The sequence below is a fragment of the Micrasema longulum genome, unplaced genomic scaffold (assembly GCF_059751315.1).
Source record: "Micrasema longulum isolate JH-2025_06_02 unplaced genomic scaffold, ASM5975131v1 h1tg000074l, whole genome shotgun sequence".
In the NCBI taxonomy this organism is placed as follows: domain Eukaryota; kingdom Metazoa; phylum Arthropoda; class Insecta; order Trichoptera; family Brachycentridae; genus Micrasema; species Micrasema longulum.
In genome coordinates, this window is record NW_028277281.1 from 354,834 (window position 1) to 375,016 (window position 20,183).

Here is a 20,183-nt window from a genome sequence, read left to right on the forward strand (position 1 = left end):
TTACACATCCCTGTTTGACTCTTAGGAATGTTAAACCACGATAAGAATGACTCATTCACCTTCACACATGCTGTGCTGTCCTTGTACAGTGACGCAATAGCCCTTGTCAGGTTACCATTCACTCCATACTCCGATAAAACCTTCCACAATTTCTCTCTGTCAACTCTATCAAATGCCTTTTGCAGATCGACAAATGCGCAGAAAAGTTTCTGGCATTCAACCAGTCATATCTCGCTGAGCAAATATTTAATCCATACATCGTCCATTCATAAATCCGCTTTGTATATCCCACACTCTGTCTTTAGTCTTTTTTCTTACTCCCTCAATCAGTATTCTGCCATATATATTTTCAACAGCGCTCAAACAGTGAACCACTTTGAAAATAAATAAATCACGTTGATCCTTCCAGAAATGGAGCCCAAGATCCCAAACGTGGTTGGCAAAGATGCCAAACACTACATTTCTCCATTCAATTTTATTTTCAAGATGTCAATCTGAGAGCATCCATCGAGTTGAAAACGCTCGTGCAAAGTTCTAGTCCTACTTCACACACAGAACGGTATTCTTCATCCGATCGGAATTATTTCACCTACTGGGCAACAATGACAGGTCATAAACCCTGTAAATGCTAGGCCATAATCCCTGGAAACTAACATCTTCTCAAATAACTACAGTATTGATAGATCTCGAATCTTTATTATAGCCACTTACTTGAGATCTGTGGCCACGTTTTTTAAAACGTTGTCATGTATTTTAAAATAATAACAAAAACTGCAAGTTAACAGCTGCTCTTTATAGAGGTAAAAAATTGCCATCTTAGTCGAAATAAAATTCATTCAACATCATCATCAATCCTTATCCACACCCGGTGATGCATAAGGCACTGCATTTTAAAATCAAATGCAGCTTGTCTCGATCACCTGTTACATGGAGGTAAAGTACCTCCGTGATTTTCCATTTCATGCGTTACCTCTTCGTTCTAAATATCAAAGTTCCCTCTTAACCGCATTTCCTCTTTCTTCTTTAACTCATATAGTGTCCATGCGGCTCGACTGTGGAATCAGTTTTTATCCGCTATCAAAGATGGTTCTACAATATCTCTTTTTAAATCACGTCTGAAAAAAACATCTCCTTTCTTTTCCTTAATATCTTCTCCTTTCCTCTTGCTTCTTTTTTCCTTTTTCCATTGAGTAATAGTATTGATTTAAGGTAATTTACCATCTTCATCATTCCCCTTCCGCAGCTAATGGTGCATTGGGCACTGCATTGGTAGACCAATCGTAGTGTATCTTGATCTTTTTTTGTTACATGAAGATAAGATGATCAGTCTTACGCTTTAGGCACCAGTTCAGGGATTATGAAATATTCTGGTGTGAAAACGCATTTTTAAATAATCATTTTATATGAACCATGTCAGGAATCAAATCCGAGACCTCTCGCTTGGTGGGCAAACGCGCTGACCATTACATCACGAGGCCGACAATTATTTGTATACTTTTAGCTTTGAACATGTTTTGCAACTAAAATTATAAAAATAAAACTTTTATTTTGTTAGTTGGTTGAAATAAATTGCCAATCGGCAATAAGGCCGCCGATGTACCATTAACACTATGTATAAAAAGTTAAATATATAAAATCTGTCTAACGTTTCAGGTACAATGCAAGCACTTCCTCCACATAGCCGAAAACCATTTAAAGACCATTGGGCCTTTCTATCGGTTTCGCTCGTACTAAAACACAATGTATATTTTCAAGAAACGAGGTACTTTTTATATATTTAAATTTCAAAAACCGTGATTTTAATTGATTTTAAATATTTAATTTGAAGGGCCATTTGCAACGAACTGTAAATAACTCACTATTAGAAAATGGGAATCAAGTTGGGATAGAGTGGGCGAACGCTGCGAATTCCGCGGATGGCCAGACGCACGAATGCATCTATAATCCAGGAACTGGACATAGGAGAAAGACTAACATCCATGTGTGAGAAAAGAATCTTGCAGTTCTTTGGGCATATTTCCATGGGGAACTCTGATAGTTGGGAGAAAACTATTCTCCTGGAAGTGTCGAAGGGACAAGGTCGCATGGACGCCAACCGACAAGATGGAGCGGCACAGTCACTGAATTATCAGAATCATCACTGACGAATGCCTATAGAAGAGCACAAGACCGTAAGAGATGGAGGGACACTATCCACAGACGAGCCATGCCTGGAGTCAGGCGTAATCACCATCCTCAGACATGAGGCACGGATTGAAGAGAGAGAGTGGGGTTCTAGAGACACTAGAACCTACGCTTACCACAAAACCTGGTTCAAATATTTCATAGCAGGGCTGCCAGGAATTGAATACATCTTAATTTCAGTGACGTATTATTTATTTATTTTTTTATTTATTCATATTTTTTGCTTACAAACTATAATTAATAATAAAAATAATGTGACCTCACTGGGGTTTCCCGTGCCAAAGACAATCAACAATATACTTTTTCAAAATAACATTTGAGAATAAACAAAGAAGACTAACTTAAAAAAACGAAGATAATTAACAAATATTCAGACAGTTTTAAAAACAAGGTATGTACATCTACATTATTTAGATTACAAAACACACAATGAAAATAACAAAAACCTAACATAAGCTTTACACTTGCGGAGCAGTTGATTCAATATTGGTATGGGCGAATGAGACAATCCATTTTACTTCTACCTAGCTCCACTATCTATTTTTGTATAGCCTTTTCAAACATTTTTTCGTTGTTTTAATAGATAGTGGAAGTAGGTTATAGATTTTAATTGTATAATACTCAAAATACATTTAAACAAACATACTTTTAAAAAATACAATTTTTAACATTTCTTGATTTAAATTTTAACAAATGGGTTTTAAACTTTTTACCAAGCTCTTTCTTGTACCATTTTTGATATATTTGCAAGTTTTAAATAATTATTTTTATATACTTACGCACCCACACACACGCACCCTCTCTCTCACTCATTTACGCATACACACATTAACATACACATGAATACACACGTCACACACACAAAATTACGTTACCTCTTTTCTTATATGTATAGTATGTGTCATTAGATTTACAGTGGATTTTTTTAATTGGCTTAAGTTTGTTAATATTTTTCTACTTATTTTGTTTATGTAATAGCTGTAAAAATCCCAAATAAAATAAAATAAAATAAAAAAATAAAAATCCCTTTGTCCGTATGTGGTTTTAGTTTGTATTTGTTTAAACAAATAAATATAAATAAATAAAAAAAAACAACTGTCCGTTATTTTTATTGTTAGTTTATTGATTTGTTTGGACGTTATTGAAAAACTGGTCCCGAATGGAATCCCGTCAGTAGCCGGGAACAGTAAAAGCTAGGAGGAGCCGCAAAGGGGTTATCATGAACATAATTAGTTTTACCTGTGGCGTCACGTTGGGGTTATTGGCCTGCGTCTCGTTCTGTAGCTGGCACCGAGTTTCCTGGACGGGCGTCAAGGGGTTAAGGACGAAACTGTAACAAAGAGAACAGGCACGTTTAATAGCTGACTAACACATTACAACAGAGATGGAGACCGCTTAAGATCAAAAATGTCGAGAAAGAATCGCGTGTTAGAAATACCACATTGTAAAACGAGGCAAGCACAGAGACATGCATATTTTATAGGCCCAAAAATATTTATTTTTTTTTGCTGCAAATATTTCATTATTCCCAAGCTTTCAAAATTTTTCTTCTTTTAAAAAACACGCACTATCCTGGTTTCAAACTAAAGATGAACTCTTTTTTTCTACGATATATTTTGTTGCCCTTTAATAAAAAGGAATATTTTTAAACAACAACAAACCGTCACGCCGTTTCACATCACTCTATCTTTGCATACAGATCTCGCTTCTTCTACATTCATACATCTTATCATGCACGCGCGCCGAATATTCCGACTTTTGACATGTCCATCTTCGAGTATTTGTTGGATTTGGTCATGCCATGTCTTTCTCGGTCTACCTCCATTTCTGCATCCATCAACATTCGCATTGTAAATATTCTTAGCCGTTTTTTCGCGGTCCATTCGTTCTACATGTCCAAACCAGCGCGGAGCTCCTTTCTTGATTTTGTCGATAATGCTTGTCTCAGCCTTACATAAGGTACGGATCTCCACATTTGTGCATCTATCGTACATAGTTTTACCACACATTCGCCAGAGAGATCGCATTTCGACAGCATTCAGCCTACTTTCATCCCTGTTTTTCCAAGTCCATATTTCGCTCATTCGAATATTTTTATGTTTTTTTTTAATATTTTTTATTTCCTTTTTTAATTACTAAAAACAAAACATACAATCTTGAACAGAATATTTTCTTTTCTCTTTCTCAAGTTACACCAAAATATTATAACTGTCTATTTATTGTAGGAGCAAAAATTCATAAACATCTCTTGATTTTTGTTTACTATTTTTACTGTTCATATATATATACTTCATTGCGATGTAATTTTTTTTTTAAATATTCTGTTTTACCTCTTATGTATATTAAAGAATTACAACAGGGATGGAGAAAACCTTAAATAAGGGAATATGGAAGTCTAGGCATTTACAGGGCTTATGGCCTGTCGTTGGCTGGTTTAAGTGGCCACTTTACACACTGTTTAACATTCACAATTTTGCCTATTTTTAAACATCCATATTTCTTCGATTCTTCCATTTGTTGATATTAGTGAAGTTAAAGAGCTGAAACCTTTATTGTTGTGAAGAGATTCATCTGACTAAATTATTTTACATACTAGGCAACGCCTGAAAACAATTTTTCAATTTTTAAACTTCTTCTTAGACCAGTTGGTTTCATTACAATATTTGAGTTTGTCCAAATGTTTGTAGACAAAATATTGGATTTAACCCCCTCGGGAGTCATTAAGATTAACAAATTACAACAGGGATGGAGAATACCTTAAATAAGGGAATATGGAAGTCAAGGCATTTACAGGGCTTATGGCCTGTCATTGGCTGGTTCAAGTGGCCACTTTACACACTGTTTAACATTCACCATTTTGCTTATGTTTATATCCATATTTCTTCAATTCTTCCATTTGTTGATTTTAGTGAAGTCAAAGAGCTGAAACCTTTATTGTTGTGAAGAGATTCATCTGACTAAATTATTTTACATACTAGGCAACGCCTGAAAACAATTTTTCAATTTTTAAACTTCTTCTTGGACTAGTTGGTTTCATTACAATATTTAAGTTTGTCCAAATGTTCGTTGACAAAAGACTGGATTTCACCCCCTCGGGAGTCATTAAGATTAACAAATTACAAGAGGGATGGAGAATACCTTAAATAAGGGAATATGGAAGTCTAGGCATTTACAGGGCTTATAAAACAAAAATTAAAAAAAAAAATATTTCCAAATACAAGTAATCTAATTTTCAAAGTAATTGCTTTGCCGAATTTCAATTATTGTTCTAGTGTTCTCTTTCTGAGCACTGAGAGTCAATATAATGTCATGCAGAAGCTTAGAATAGGAAAATGGGGACAATATTGAGATGTGGCAGATGACAAAAATTCAACATATTTTGTTGACGGTAAAGCAAGAGAAAGCAAAGAGTCATTTTAAATACTTCAGTGTTAATATTTAAATTAAAAAATAAATAGTTGTCCGAATACGTGTTGCGTGATGCTCAGCGTAATTCTTCATTATTTAACAACAATATTTTGAGTTTGTCCAAATGTTTTCAGAATGTTACACAGTGTGTAAAGTGGCCACTTAAACCAGCCATTGACAGGTCATAAGCCCTGTAGATGCCTAGACTTCTATATTACCTTCTCTAAAGTGTTCTTCATCTCTGTTGTAATATGTTAATATAAACAGCTCCCAGTGAGTTGAATCCAGTCCTTGTCTAAAAAAATTTGGACAAACTCAAAATATTGTTGATAAATCCACCTGGTCCATGAAGAAGTATAGAAATTGAAAAATTAATATTTTCAGGCGTTGCCTAGTATGTAGGTGAAATAATTCAATTAGATGAATTTCACCCGCATAAATAAAGGTTTCAGCTCTTCAACTTCACAAACATCAACAGATGAAAGAATTGAAGGAATATAGATGTTCAAATATGGGCAGAATGGTGAATGTTACACAGTGTGTAAAGTGGCCACTTAAACCAGCCATTGACAGGTCATAAGCCCTGTAGATGCCTAGACTTCTTTATTACCTTCTCTTAAATGTTATTCATCTCTGTTGTAACATGTTAATATGCATTATTTACCATTTTTTAAAGTCAAAAATATTCTAACTGTTACGTAAATTTGATAATTCCCTTTTTTCACAAAGGTCCTATTATCTCAGTTTTACTTTTCTCTGACTGGCTCCTTTCAGCATAAATACGTTCAATTGGTTCATCCGGATGAATCTCACCTACATTTACATAATATATTAAACATCTTCTTTCTTTTAACATATAAATGATCGTCATGACGTCAATGCTTAAACCACTCTCATACACACGTTTGTCTAATATTAATGCAAAAAATAAAATTGAGCGGGTATTTCTCGTACCCATTTTAAACGAACCAATACAGACCAAAATAAATACAAAGTCATTGGAACGCTAACAAAACATGGACATCAACCATCTCCCAGGAATTAGCAACCAGCTTGTTTAGCCACATGTGCGATAGTTACTACCCAAAATCTACGAAAGCTACGCTTCGGATATTTTTATTTATTTTTTATCCAAAGTGTTGAAACGGTGCTTTATCTGTTTTTTTTTATTGTTTAATTTTTAACATGAACACTTGTCACATTTACTATTCTGCCCAATGTTTATCTGTGTAAATTAGTGGATAATTTTAATTGTGCTAGAATTTCACATGTCCATGACCTTTGTAGCTGCAAGACGATTGGTAATCTAGCTTCAACAGGTAAATATTATCAACCATCATATTCCTAAATTTTGAAAATAGGGTCTAGAATTTTAACTGTCCATGCGCTCAGTAGCTGCAAGACTTGTTGTAATCTAACTAACATTTTTATAAATTTATTTTCATTTTGTTTTTTTTTAATATCGCTTAAACTCTAAACTTCATTGTCAAATAAAATTTAAAAAATCTAAATGGGGGCTAGATTTCTTGGTGTCCATACGCTCTGTAACTGCAAGACATGCTGTATTCTAGCTCCTATATATCATAATTAGAGACGAGGAACTAGAATCCCAACCGTCCATGCGTTCCGTAGCTGTAAGACGTGATGGGATATTTATTTATTATACAGCGCCCTTGAGGTAGTTTTCGCAAAAATGACGCTGCATATATTATCCAATAATTGCGCTTTTAATTCACAAAAGTCAATAGATGAATGAATCGAAGGAATATATATGTTCAAATATAGGCAGAATAGAAAGAGGCCACTTAAACCTTAAACATAAATACTTTAAAAAAATATGTGACCCACCGACAAGTCTTTAGACTTAGTGGGTAACAAATTGTTTATGAAGTCAGAGACCTGAAACTTTTATTGTTGCGGGTAAGATTGAATTAATTCAGCTACATACTAGCAAAAACAATGTTTTAAGCACGTTTTAATATTTGTCAACCTGTCTGCAAATATTTTGACATACTTAAAACATTGCCGTAAATAACGTATTAGAGAATGGGAAACAAGTTATGACAAAGCGGGATTCGATCCTCGGACCTCCAGATCTGGAGTCCACGACGCTATCCACGGGACCACGACCAGCATCTATATTATATTACTTCTCGATCACGATAACTTGCGACTCCGGCGAGTCGGATGACGGTGCGTTATGCAGCATTATTCGCCGACTGCAATCTCCGCGCTAGATCGACCGTGGCCGGGCGTTTCGGCGCAGGTACGCGAGGCATCATCGGGTTTCTGCATCAACCGGCAAATTGGTACCGTCCGACGTGCCGCGGCGGTCGTCTAGCGCGGTATGTCCCAGCTGGGGTGACAACGGCTTACGCGAAACGGGATAATAAACGCGGAAAAAATATTGCACTCCGAAATATCTTGCTGAGAATTTCATTTACCTTTCTGATCATGGTCTTTCGCTTCGCTATTCTTTGGAGAGAACACTTTCCATTCCTCGACATAGCCATCATTTTTCGGCTATTCCTTTTCCGTTCAAGCTGCTAGACTTTAGAATGAGCTACCTCTTCATATTAAAAATGCACCTTCTTTAGCCACCTTCAAGAAACGCTTGAAACATTATTATTTATCCCCAGAATCCTAATTTTCCTGAAATTTAATGTTTTCTTCATATGAAAAAAAATTTATCACGTTTTCTTTCCTTAGTTCATCTTTATATCTCCTTCTAAACTCATCATCTGATTCCAAATTCTTCATCATTTAATATGTATAACATGATGTTCTTTAAAAAAAAGTTAATATGTGCAAGGCTTATCTCCCGAATAAAAAACAGCTATTTATTAATTAGGTTTTTTTATTTTATCCATGTATCTTTTGATATACATTTATGGTTTTTTAGTACGACATTGTGACCACCTCTTTTTTTGACCAGTCTGTTTTTTGGTTGGCTGGAAGATTCTGATTTTAGATTAGATTTTATTTTCTCTTGTTTGAAAGAAGAAAGGAGGTAAAGTTGTTCTGGGGTTACTCCGTGTGAATCTGCTGGCGAAAAGATTTTTTAAGACAGAGTAAACAAAAAACTTTTTTTAATTCAAATTAATTTGGCGAGATCGAGGTATATCAATAAACATAAAAAAGCGATTGATGGAAGCCCTGGTATTCTCCGTTTTCCTATATGGGGCTGAAACGTGGACAATGCGTGCCTACGAGAGGAAGAGGATCGATGCATTCGAGATGTTATGTTAGAGAAGGCTGCTGCGAGTGCCTTGGACCGCCAAAAGGACGAATGCATCGATACTGGAAGAGCTCCATATTACAACTCGTCTATCAGTGGTGTGTTTGAGAAGGATACTGTCTTTCTTTGGACATATTGCTGGACGTGAGCCAGACAATCTAGAAAAGGCTATAATGTCTGGCCGAGTTGAAGGTAGGAGAAGCCGGGGTAGAACCCCATATAGATGGACTGACCAAATAAAGGTGGCTACGGGGCTAAAATTTGATGAGTCAGTACGTCGGGCTGAGGGCAGACTGGAGTGAAACAGACTAATCAGAAGTGTTCATGGTGATCACGATCCTCAGCATTGAGGGACCGACTTGGAAGAAAACAAAAAACTTTTTTTAATTCAAAATCCAGCCTGTCTACAAATATTTGGGCATGCTCGAAGCATTGTTGATTTGACTAACTGGTAAAGGAGGCATAAAAAAATACAAAATTGTTTTCAGGCTTTGCCTAGTAGGTGAAATGGTTCAGCCGGATAAATCTCACCCACATGATAAAGGTTTGAAATCTTTTATTTCACAAAAGTCAACATATGGAAGAGTTGGGGAAATGTGGGTAAACGTAGGCAGAATAGTAAATATTATACAGAATGTAAAGTGGCCATTTAAACCAGCCAATGACAGGTCATAAACCCCGTAAATGGCAAGACTTCCATATTTCCTTCTCAAAAATGTTTTCCCTCTCTGTTGTAACAAATTTAGCTTCAAAAGGCTTAACCAACTCTTTAATATATCAATTTAACATAAGCCAAACTATTTGTGTAAAATTGAGAGGAGATTGAGTGGTCATTGGTATAAATAAAAGACTTGCGTCGAAAATAATCAAGATAAGTAATTAAACTATTGGACATTCGTACGTCTCTTTAAAATTCGTTTTTTTTACTGTTATTATATGATTCGTTATTTTACCGTTGTCGGATGTAAAAAAATATGGAGAACATTGTGACCCGGAGACGAATCTGCGAATTTAATCCCCCGTGATCTAATTTGTAAAAGTGGGAGTTTACAATATTCCAGAAGTGATGTGGTCTCCGAAGATTCATAAATTTCAAATAATATCACATCGCCACGTGCAAACGCAATTTTGATATTTATTTATTTTGTTTAATTTTTACTTGGGATTTTTACTGCTATTACATAAAAAAATAAATATAAATATATTAACAATACAAGTGTTAACGAAAAGGCGGACTGTGAATGAAAATCGAATTTCATTCAATTTTGTTATTGGGAAATATTTGAGAAAGGAGAGGAACATGGAATGGATACCTACATTTAATATAATCTGAATGTTCTTCAATTTCTGGCACTGGATCACAAAATAAACTATAAAATATAACAAGGTTTTCCACGACGCGCGACTATTCCAACCACTTTTTATCCGATTTTATGTCAAGTCAAAAATGTTGCTTGGTTTTTGTTCTAAGTCCGAATCTTCTAATTTTGAATATCTTCTGTGTTGATGTTAGGTAGGTACCATAAGGATGGGTCAAAGGAAGGATGGGAACGAAAGGTAATCGGCCAGGAAAAGTATCGATAAATGTTTTTATTTACTTAACAACTAGAACCAATCAAAAAAATCCACTGTGAATCTAATAATACATAAGAAAAGAGTTTACGTAATTGTATGTGTTTGACGTTTGTATTCATGTGTGTGTATGTGAATGTGTGTATGTGTGAATGAATGAGGGAGGGTGCATGTGTGTGGGTGCGTAAGTATAAAAAATAATAATTTAAAACTTGAATTTACATTGAAAAGGGTTCAGGAAAGCGCTTGGTAAGAAGTTTTATTATTTCAAAAAAAATTAGTTTTACCTACTTTCGAAAGCTTTTTAAAAATATTTAAGTCAGGAAATGTTAAAATTGTATTTTTTAAAAGTATGATAAATTTCTAAACCTTTCTCTGGAAAAAAGCATTTTATTTAAATATTTTATTTATACACACTGAATTAATAATGTAGTAATATGACTGTAGTATTGACATACAGTAGTGAATTTTTATTTTTTAAGTATTTATTTATTTATTTATTAACGGACATTGTTCATGTGTACAATTTATAAGGTTTAAATATTACAATAAAAGAATAGTTCAAAACATTTAAAAAAAAGAAAAGAAGCATTGACAAACATAAGGGACATCAAGACACGATCTGGACTATTTATTTAGTGCTCGTTTAAATCGTTGTAAACTTAAACCAAAAAAGTCCAGATCTTGTCTTGAGTTAACAATACGACAAAAACGGGTCATTGGAGAATTAAGGCCTTAGTTTTATGGAAGCTTTTTAATGTGCCTTCATGTTATTGAATTATTTTTTTGTTTTTTATTTGAATTAAAAAATTTAACTCTAGTATCCTTTTTAAAATCGTACTTTAAATTTATTGTTTTAGTATTTGCTTGTTTGTAGTGAGTGTCCTGACGAAGAGACGGGTACATCTCGAAACCGAGAGACATAAAAATTCGGTAAGGGTTTTATAATTTACTAACATTATTTCAAACGTTTGACTACAAAGTTAATGTTTTAAACGTAAATAATACAAAATACATTGTTTGCAGAATATTTCATTATAAGTGATTATTACAAGCTGTTTATTTTATCTGATTCGAAATTCAGATTCTAAGTTGCTCGTTATTTGTATTACTGAACGAAATCATGTTATACAATGATTGCATCACAGATCCTCGTTAAAGGAATTTAGTCCTTATTTGGAATGAAGTTCGTCCCGATAAGGAAGCGTGGTTTCCCTATTCTATGGCGAAATTCCAACTCTTTCCGTCTACCCCGCACTTTTCCATAGTTTACCCCACCGCACACAAAGAAATAGAAAGAGACCCGCTGAGAAGAGAAAGGAAGATGTCAGAGCCGGCTCTAAAAGGATGCAAACCGAAGGAAAATGTAATATTTGCTACAAATCTCCATCTTGTAATGGGTTTAACCTAATCTAACCTAACCAGAGGTCGCTACATGTTTATGTTAAAACTCTTTAGTGATGGATAGATTCTGTGAAGGGAGATCACAATCAGAAGATACAGAAGCCATAACTTTAATACGTAGGAGTCACCCGGAAATCAATTCTCAGTGTCAGAAACTGCTGATACGAGCGGATATTAAAATCGCTAAGAAACACGAAATTTGTGCACGACCTCAAAATCTCATCAGTAGCTCAATCACAAATATCGACCTTCCCAATTAGCGACGTGATAACAATTTCTCACCATGGTTGTTTATCGTATTCGTGATCACAATGGAACATCCGTGAACACCTAATATTAAATGTCAACATATTTACGTTTTGCGACGTATAATCCTGCTGCACAATCGAATATTTCTATTTTACCGGTGTAAATATGGGAAAAATTCCAAAACTCAATTTGATTTATTATTTATCATGGTATTTATTGCATTTAGCCGGCGCGGCGGTTGACAAGCCAAATGTCAAGAAAAGCAGTCGCCATAGTAATTGTAATTTAATTTTCACTTTTTTGTATTACATACTCCTTACTATTTTGCAAATGTAATATATTGTATTATTTTTATAGTAAACGCTGATTTTTTGCCAGAGAACTGTATTTATTTACGAGGAAAACAAAAAACAAACCAACACGAGCGTTGACTGCGATAACTTAAGCATCTTCATTATTGTTCGTTGTGATCGCTCAAATTCTTAGCAGGTTTTAAGCACGTCGATAGTTATTTGCGACGGAGCTACACGAAGTAAAATTGACACTGGACAAGCGATAACATCTTCAGTTACAATATGTAGGAACAATATGCAGTTCAAATGATGAGTTCCACCATGCAGTCCAGTTCAGTTCTCAGTGACATCAAGTAGAACGTTTACGCTGTTACTCTCTCCGATACACTATTTATTCCTCAGACCTTACTTATTAGATTTTCTTATACTATGTTTATATTAAGAAATAACTATACCCGGTTTAATTATTTATAACCGATATAAAAAAAACTTACTTGTTAGCTTAGCTTATTACCTAGAATAACAATTCACAGGTTATTTCATGCTTAATTTTTTTAAACAGTTAACACTGATATGTACGCGTGCGCAGCAACTTTTATAACAACACAAACAAACGTCAAAGTCAAATCGAGACTACTGTCAGTGTAATCGAGAACACGGAGAAAACCGTTAGAAAATTAAATCAAAATTAGAAAGAAGAGGAGAAGTTAAACACGACTTCTAAAGTTTATTCGCGTTTCTTTTTTTATCACAATTAATTAAAACACATACAAACATATAACATTTCAGATATTATATAAACAAATAATTTAAAATCACTTGAATCGCATTGAAAAGGTCGCAGGACTTCGGAATTGTTTAAAATTAAAAAAAAACTGATCCATTTTGATTACTGAAAAATATGACTTTTGATCGTGTGCTTATTCCAGCGTTATACCACATAACATGCCGGTATAAGTCTCTATGGTCGCTATCCCAGATTTAAACCGAATTTAACTCTATGCGAGGTTTATAAGTGATACTTTTTGCTATACCATCATTATTCTACCACTATTCTCAAGCTTAACATTTTACCCGATTTATAAGTAAGACCCATAATGCAATAAATACACAACATACCTTGCTTATAAAAATAAAAACTAAATCAGAATAAATAAAATGACAATATGAAAAAAGTCATTCATGTTTGACACAATTATAATGACTACAATGTTATTTTTAACTTTAAAATTTTAAACTTTTTTTTTATCTTGTCACTTTTATTCATTTCCAACGAATCAAACCGTGATTATAAAAGAACCCCGACACAAAATTAAAAGGAAAATAAATAAAAATACAAAGAAAAAAGGAATCGACCAACAGTCGTGATAACAAAATTTAGTAACATTACATGCAAATCATAAATATAACATTGGATGAGTTGGTGGATTGTGCTACAAATTAAGCATGAATAATAGCATTATTTATATAACACTTAGAAGCAAAAAGCATTTTCATATGTAGTGTGTTAGTGGTTTGCAACATAAACTATTTTGGGTCCAATATTATACATTTTATTCATTAATGATTTGTCACTGTACAACTTCAAGGGAAAAATTATTATGTATGACGACGACATTGGACTATTTTATAAAAATCAAACAGACGTATTAACAAACAACGACATAAACAAAGACCTAACTATGTTGACTAAATGGACAAACACAAACTTACTTACACTTAATGAAAAAAAATGCAATATTATCCAATTTGAAACTAGAAAAAAATGTCATAAAATAGATACTTACATAAATAATGAACGACTTACTGAAATTGAACATGTTAAATACCTAGGACTAACAATAGACAGACAATTAACATGGACAATTCATATCAACAATTTAATTAGCAAAGTGGCGACATTATCGAGTCGTTTTTTAAAAATCAATAATTTTATTCCAAAAACGGAAAAAATTCTAATGTATGAAGCCTATGTAAAAATTAAAATATGTTAAACGCAACTACTATGGGGAGCAGGATATCAAAATCACATAAACAGACTACAAAGACAACAAAATAAAATATTAAAGTTAGTATATGACCTTCCCTATTTAACTGCAACTAGAGAACTTTTTAAACAAACTAAGCAATTAAATATAACTGAACTTTCAACTAGAATCATTAAAATTTATCCATAAATTAGCCACTAATGTAATTGTAGACGAAGAACTAAAACTTGTAAAAAAATGTAGTCAACATGGACATAATACGAGAATATCAGACAAATACCATATCCAACTTTCTAAAACAAGACAAGGACAATCAAGACTAATGAACCAGGGACTGAAATTATACAATAAACTACCAGACAAAACTAAACAAAAGACTCAGACAAACTTTTCGAAAGATGTAAAAAATATTATTTTGAACAACAGAGTATAAATGAAAAATGTATATATTATTTTATGTAAAATGATAAATAAATTTTCAAATAAAAATTTCACCAATTTATAATAACACATTATGTACACAAACTTTTATTCAGCGATAAAATAACAAAGTAATCTCAAACACTTTGAAGTCTTTGACTTTTGATCGTATCTAATATTATCATTATTTTAATGATTATCTTAACATATTGGCGGCCTCCGTGGTGTAGTGGTCAAGACGCTTGACTCACGGACGGAAGGTTCCGGGTTCGATTCCCGGTGAGAACACAAAATTTTTAATGAAAATTTTCTCAAGCCTGGGTGTTCTGTGGTGTAATTCGCCACTGTAATTGGGCCTCCGGGCCTATTGTGGTGCAAAAATAAGTAATCAAAAATAATAATATTATGTATGCAAGTTTTCGTGAAGTGATATTGTACATAATACGGGCCTAGGATTTATAAATATTATGAATAAATATGGCAAGTGATATGATATCATATTCCAATTGATTTCAACAGAGAGGGAAAATGTTTTTCAGAAGGTAATATGGAAGTCTAGGCATTTACAAGGCTTATGACCTGAAGTTGGCTGGTTTAAGTGGCCACTTTACACTTTACACAGCATTTTGACATACTCAAACATTGTTGAATTACTACCTGGTAAAAGAAGAAGTATAAAAATTGGAAAATTGTTTTTAGGCGTTGCCTAGTAGGTGATTTGGTTCAGCCGGGTGAATCTCACCCACGTAATAAAGGTTTCAGCTCTTTTACTTCACAAAAGTCAACAGATGGAAGAGTTGAGGAAATGTGGATGTTCAAACATGAGCAGAATGGTGAATGTTACACATTATTTAAAGGGGCCACTTAAACCAGCCAATGACAGGTCATAAGCCCTGTAAATGCCTATACTTCCATATTCCCTTTTCAATTTTTTTTTACCTTTTTGTTGAAATAAATTTAAATATAAATTAAAACTCCCTAGGGAGGAAATCCAGCCAGTCTGCAAGCATTTTGACATACTTAAACATTGTTGAATTACAACCTGGTAAAATAAGAAGTAAAAAAATTGGAAAATTATTTTCGGGCGTTGCCTGGTAGGTGATTTGGTTCAGCCGGATGAATCTCACCCACGTGATAAAGGTTTCAGCTCTTTTATTTCACAAAAGTCAACAAATTGAAGAGTTGAGGAAATGTGGATGTTCAAACATGGGCAGAATGGTGAATGTTAAACCAGCCAATGACAGGTCATAAGCCCCGTAAATGCCTAGACTTCCATATTCCCTTCTCAAAAATGTTTTCCCTTTCTGTTGAAATAAATTTAAATATGAATAACTCCCTAGGGAGGAATTCCAGCCAGTCTGCAAGCATTTGGACATACTCAAACATTGTTGATATGATTTCACTTTAAGCATTTACACTGAAAAATCAAACTGTCTGACTCCGATACTGATTTTATGTAGCGCAAGACGTAAGAAATGTATGTTATTATATTTGCGTACTTCTGCAAGTAAATTAGTGGATGCATCGCGAAAATAATATGACGTAATGATATAATTTTTCATGGATTATGCATGGCGTATAGCCTTCCTCGCCATTATACGCCTGATCAAGATAACGCTATGCAATCTCATTCTGCAGATACCATAGACAAAATTATATGAAATGCAACTGCACGTAAGGGAACAAAATACCTTAGTCTAATCAGGGGTTAGCGAGCTTCGGCCTTTTGTCTAATTTCAACCCGGAACGATTGCTTATATGAAATTTCATACTAAGTTTTGGAATTAAAAAAATAATTATAATAAATATACGGAAGTATAATCATCACCTGTTCGCACCTGATGGGCATAGGGCACAGGGGCGAACCGTGTATAGAAGCGATTATGCGCAGCTTACTATTATATTTACCATTATAACATTATAGTATTCAAATTGTTATAAATTAATCTGTATAAAATTTCTTAATATTGTTCTTTATTTACTTTTTTTTCTCTCATGCATCTCTATAATAATGTAAATATTTATGTGCATATATATATATGTATATGCATGTATGTGTATATACATATATATATATATACATGCATGTACGTAAATGTGTGGGTGTATGTATGTGTGTATTTTTTAATATTTAAATTTATTAAATATCTTTTTATATGGGTACCCATATACCTTTGTTGGTACATTTCCTTATTTTTACTTATTATTGTATCTTTTAATTTTTCTTTTATTAATAAATGTAAAATCCTGTAGGGCGTGTAAATTAATAAATAAATAAATATTTGAGTATCCATAATAATATTTTACGGTAACTTTATTTACAAAATAAAAACAAATGATAATTTTTCCTTAAAAACCGTTGCAATCATTTGTATTTTTCTCAAAATATAAATAAAAATATTGATAAAGCGCGCCCAGCGCCAGCAATGAGCCAAGGAACTAGCCGATTACTCCAGCTTATTTCTTCATATAAATAAGTGTACTATGTTGTAAACATTTTAAACCCAGTGGCAGGATTTTTCTCCTAGAGAAAATTTGCACATTACACAAATTCTTTGAAGATTCTCGATTTGGAAAACAGTATTTCAAACATTTTTTCTAAAGGACTATTTTTCTTTGAGATGATACTTTTGACATATGACTCGCCACACATGTGGCGCTCGACGCGGCCGCTTTTGATACTATTCATTTTAGAACAAATCGGCCAGTTGACATTTTAATCGTAATGAGAATTTATAAATGAATTTAAATATGAACAACACCCTAGAGAGAAAATCCAACTTTACTGTTTTAACAGTTAAAATGTATTTAATTGCTTTGTAATCCTTAATTTTTAAATACTCTGTTTAACCTCGGTAAAAAAAAATATTAAATAAAACGAACCCATGACAAGTCATAAGCCCTGTACATGCCTAAGACTTCCATATCCCCTTCTCTGGAATGTTCCGCATCCCCGTTGTAATTTGTAAATACATGTATATAAATATTTATATCGCTGGTCTGTCTTTAAACCGTATCTTTTTTATGTCATTATATCATTAAAAATGTTGGGATTCGCTCTGCGTACTGCCAGGGTTTTTGAAAATATCCGCGTACTGAGAACTCTTTACAACTCCTTGGTGCGAAGTAGACTCGAGAGTGGCTCGATGATTCGGGGGCCACGTGAACTGAAATACTCTCTTATGATAGAGAAAATCCAAAAGAAGTTTCTGAGATTTTAATTTATTTCAATTTATTTATTTTAAAAACGTTTATGTACATAACAAAAAAATTCAATGCATACATAAAACGAAAAAATGAACACTAAAATTTAAATATACAAAAATGGTAAAATAAAAAATACCCAGCAATTATAGAGAAAGAATGCAATCCTCTCTGAACTTTTTTTCACTGATATGAAAGATGTCAACATCCGAAGAGATACGGTTGAGTAAAGACATTGCTCTTCCTACTGGCATTACCATCGGCAGGTTGGTTCTGCAAGCAGGAAGATAAAACAGCTTAAGCTGTCTATGTCTAAGGTAGTCATTAGGAACATAAAGAAAAATACTCTCCGTTATACCTATGTTGATCGTAATACCACGGATTAATCGGAAAAAATACATAAGCAAGTATGCATTTCTTATTTTCTCCAAACTATTGTAGCCAAGCATTCCCAGTATGAAGTCAGACGGGTACAACCACGGATATCTCTACATGAGAGAGTGCGGGTATTATCCTCGGCTCTACCCGACCGAGTTTCTCCAGGGTATGCTCGGCTACAACAGTTTAGAGACTAGAAGGAATGCGTAGTTGACTGCACATTTTTATCGATTGTTGCGCGGTATTTTCGATAATCCTGAGATTATGATGAGCATTGGTTTATATGTTCTTGATAATTACCTAAGACAGCGTCAGCATAGATTGTTTAATATTTCGATATACAGGACGGTTATGCCTGTTGGAAGAGCTACCGCTATGCTGAACAACATCGCTCTGGATATTGATCTGTTCCATGTATCCGAAGGCGTTTTCCGGAGCAGGATTCTCCTACTACTTTGACATGAATCTCTCTCATGTATTTTTTTCTTTTTTATAATATGTACGTATTAAATGTATGTTTGTAATGTATATGTTATGTTTAAATAAATGAATTGAATTGAATTGAATTGAATTGAATCATTGTTGACTTTTTTATTTTCTTGTTTTTTGTTTTATTGTGTTTGTTATGGTTGTAAGCCTTATAAATACAAATAACAACATGTCATCAAATGCACGTTTTTGATGGTGGCATAAAAAACAACAATAAGATTCTAAATACGATTTTTCCCATACAGCTTTCAGAGCGAGTTCTATCTGCGCGTTCCCATAGAGTATAGAGCCTTCCCCGCCTAGCAACAGGCCAACGACCTACAGGTGACCTTGCCTCCTTTAGTTCATTATCCTAAGCAGAACACAAGGGATAATAAATCTGCATGATCCTTGTTTGAAGTTATTAATTTATCTAAACGTATACAAGACTTGTTATTGAAAGATTTTACGTAGGACGATGCACTCTTTATGAATGTGAAAAATCGTGAGCATAATATGTACAAGAAAAATGGCCAATTCAATTTTTTGCCAAGTTTAAGTGCAGTGCCTCGATTATGATCGCTATCTTCATCTGTATATATCGAGACGGTATACTTAACTTCTGTACTATCTGTATCTTATCTCGGTATGTTCTACCTACTTGTCATATCGACATCATATTATCAAAACAAGCCTATGGAATAACCGCAAACAATTAGTCCGCGTTCCTTACGTCATTAACATTTAAAATAGTTCTCAGTTATACTTTAAATAGGCTTCTGTAATAAAAAGTGCTCACTTCAAAGCGATTATAAACTCCAATAAATCCCAATTCAAGCAAAAACTGCTCACTTGGACACGAATTTCGTGTGATTTTCGGAAGTCACCTAGACGGTACGCTTAACGATTTTCTGTAAGTATCTACCGATCGGCTACAAAGCCGGCTCCTTTAATTTCTCGATACATACACTCGGAAAGATAGTAAACCGGTGGAAAAAATAAAACAACTAAATAATTTTTTTAGAGTGGTAACTTTCTAACGCCTAGATACTCTTATGTGTTAATAGGACAGAATCTAACGACATTGTTTTTACATCTAGGAGTTCGTTTTATTAAAGTGACAGTTGTGTCGGAATTTAATTCGACTTCAAAATTTACTTATTTATCTCTCATGTTTTTAATAGGCTTTTAAGAAAAATAGTGCCAATCTCAAAACGATTATAATTTTAATAAATCATAATTAAAGGAAAAATTGCTCTGTGGAAATTTTTTTTTGACACTTTTAATGCGTAGATAAACGTATCGAGGGGTTCTAGACTCGTCGGTATAAACCGATGTACTTACATCAAAACTTGATGGTGGGGGTATCGGTAGTGT

The 20,183-nt window shown here is 33.7% G+C and overlaps 1 protein-coding gene across 1 annotated transcript in view; it reads right to left on the minus strand.

Annotated features, from left to right (window-relative positions):
- Positions 1-20,183, minus strand: part of tyn (trynity) — a 136,673-nt gene that overhangs the window by 69,616 nt on the left and 46,874 nt on the right. The window contains exon 4 of the mRNA XM_088232425.1: positions 3,424-3,514. Coding sequence (XP_088088551.1) covers positions 3,424-3,514 — 91 coding nt within the window. The remainder of the gene's footprint in view (positions 1-3,423; positions 3,515-20,183) is intronic.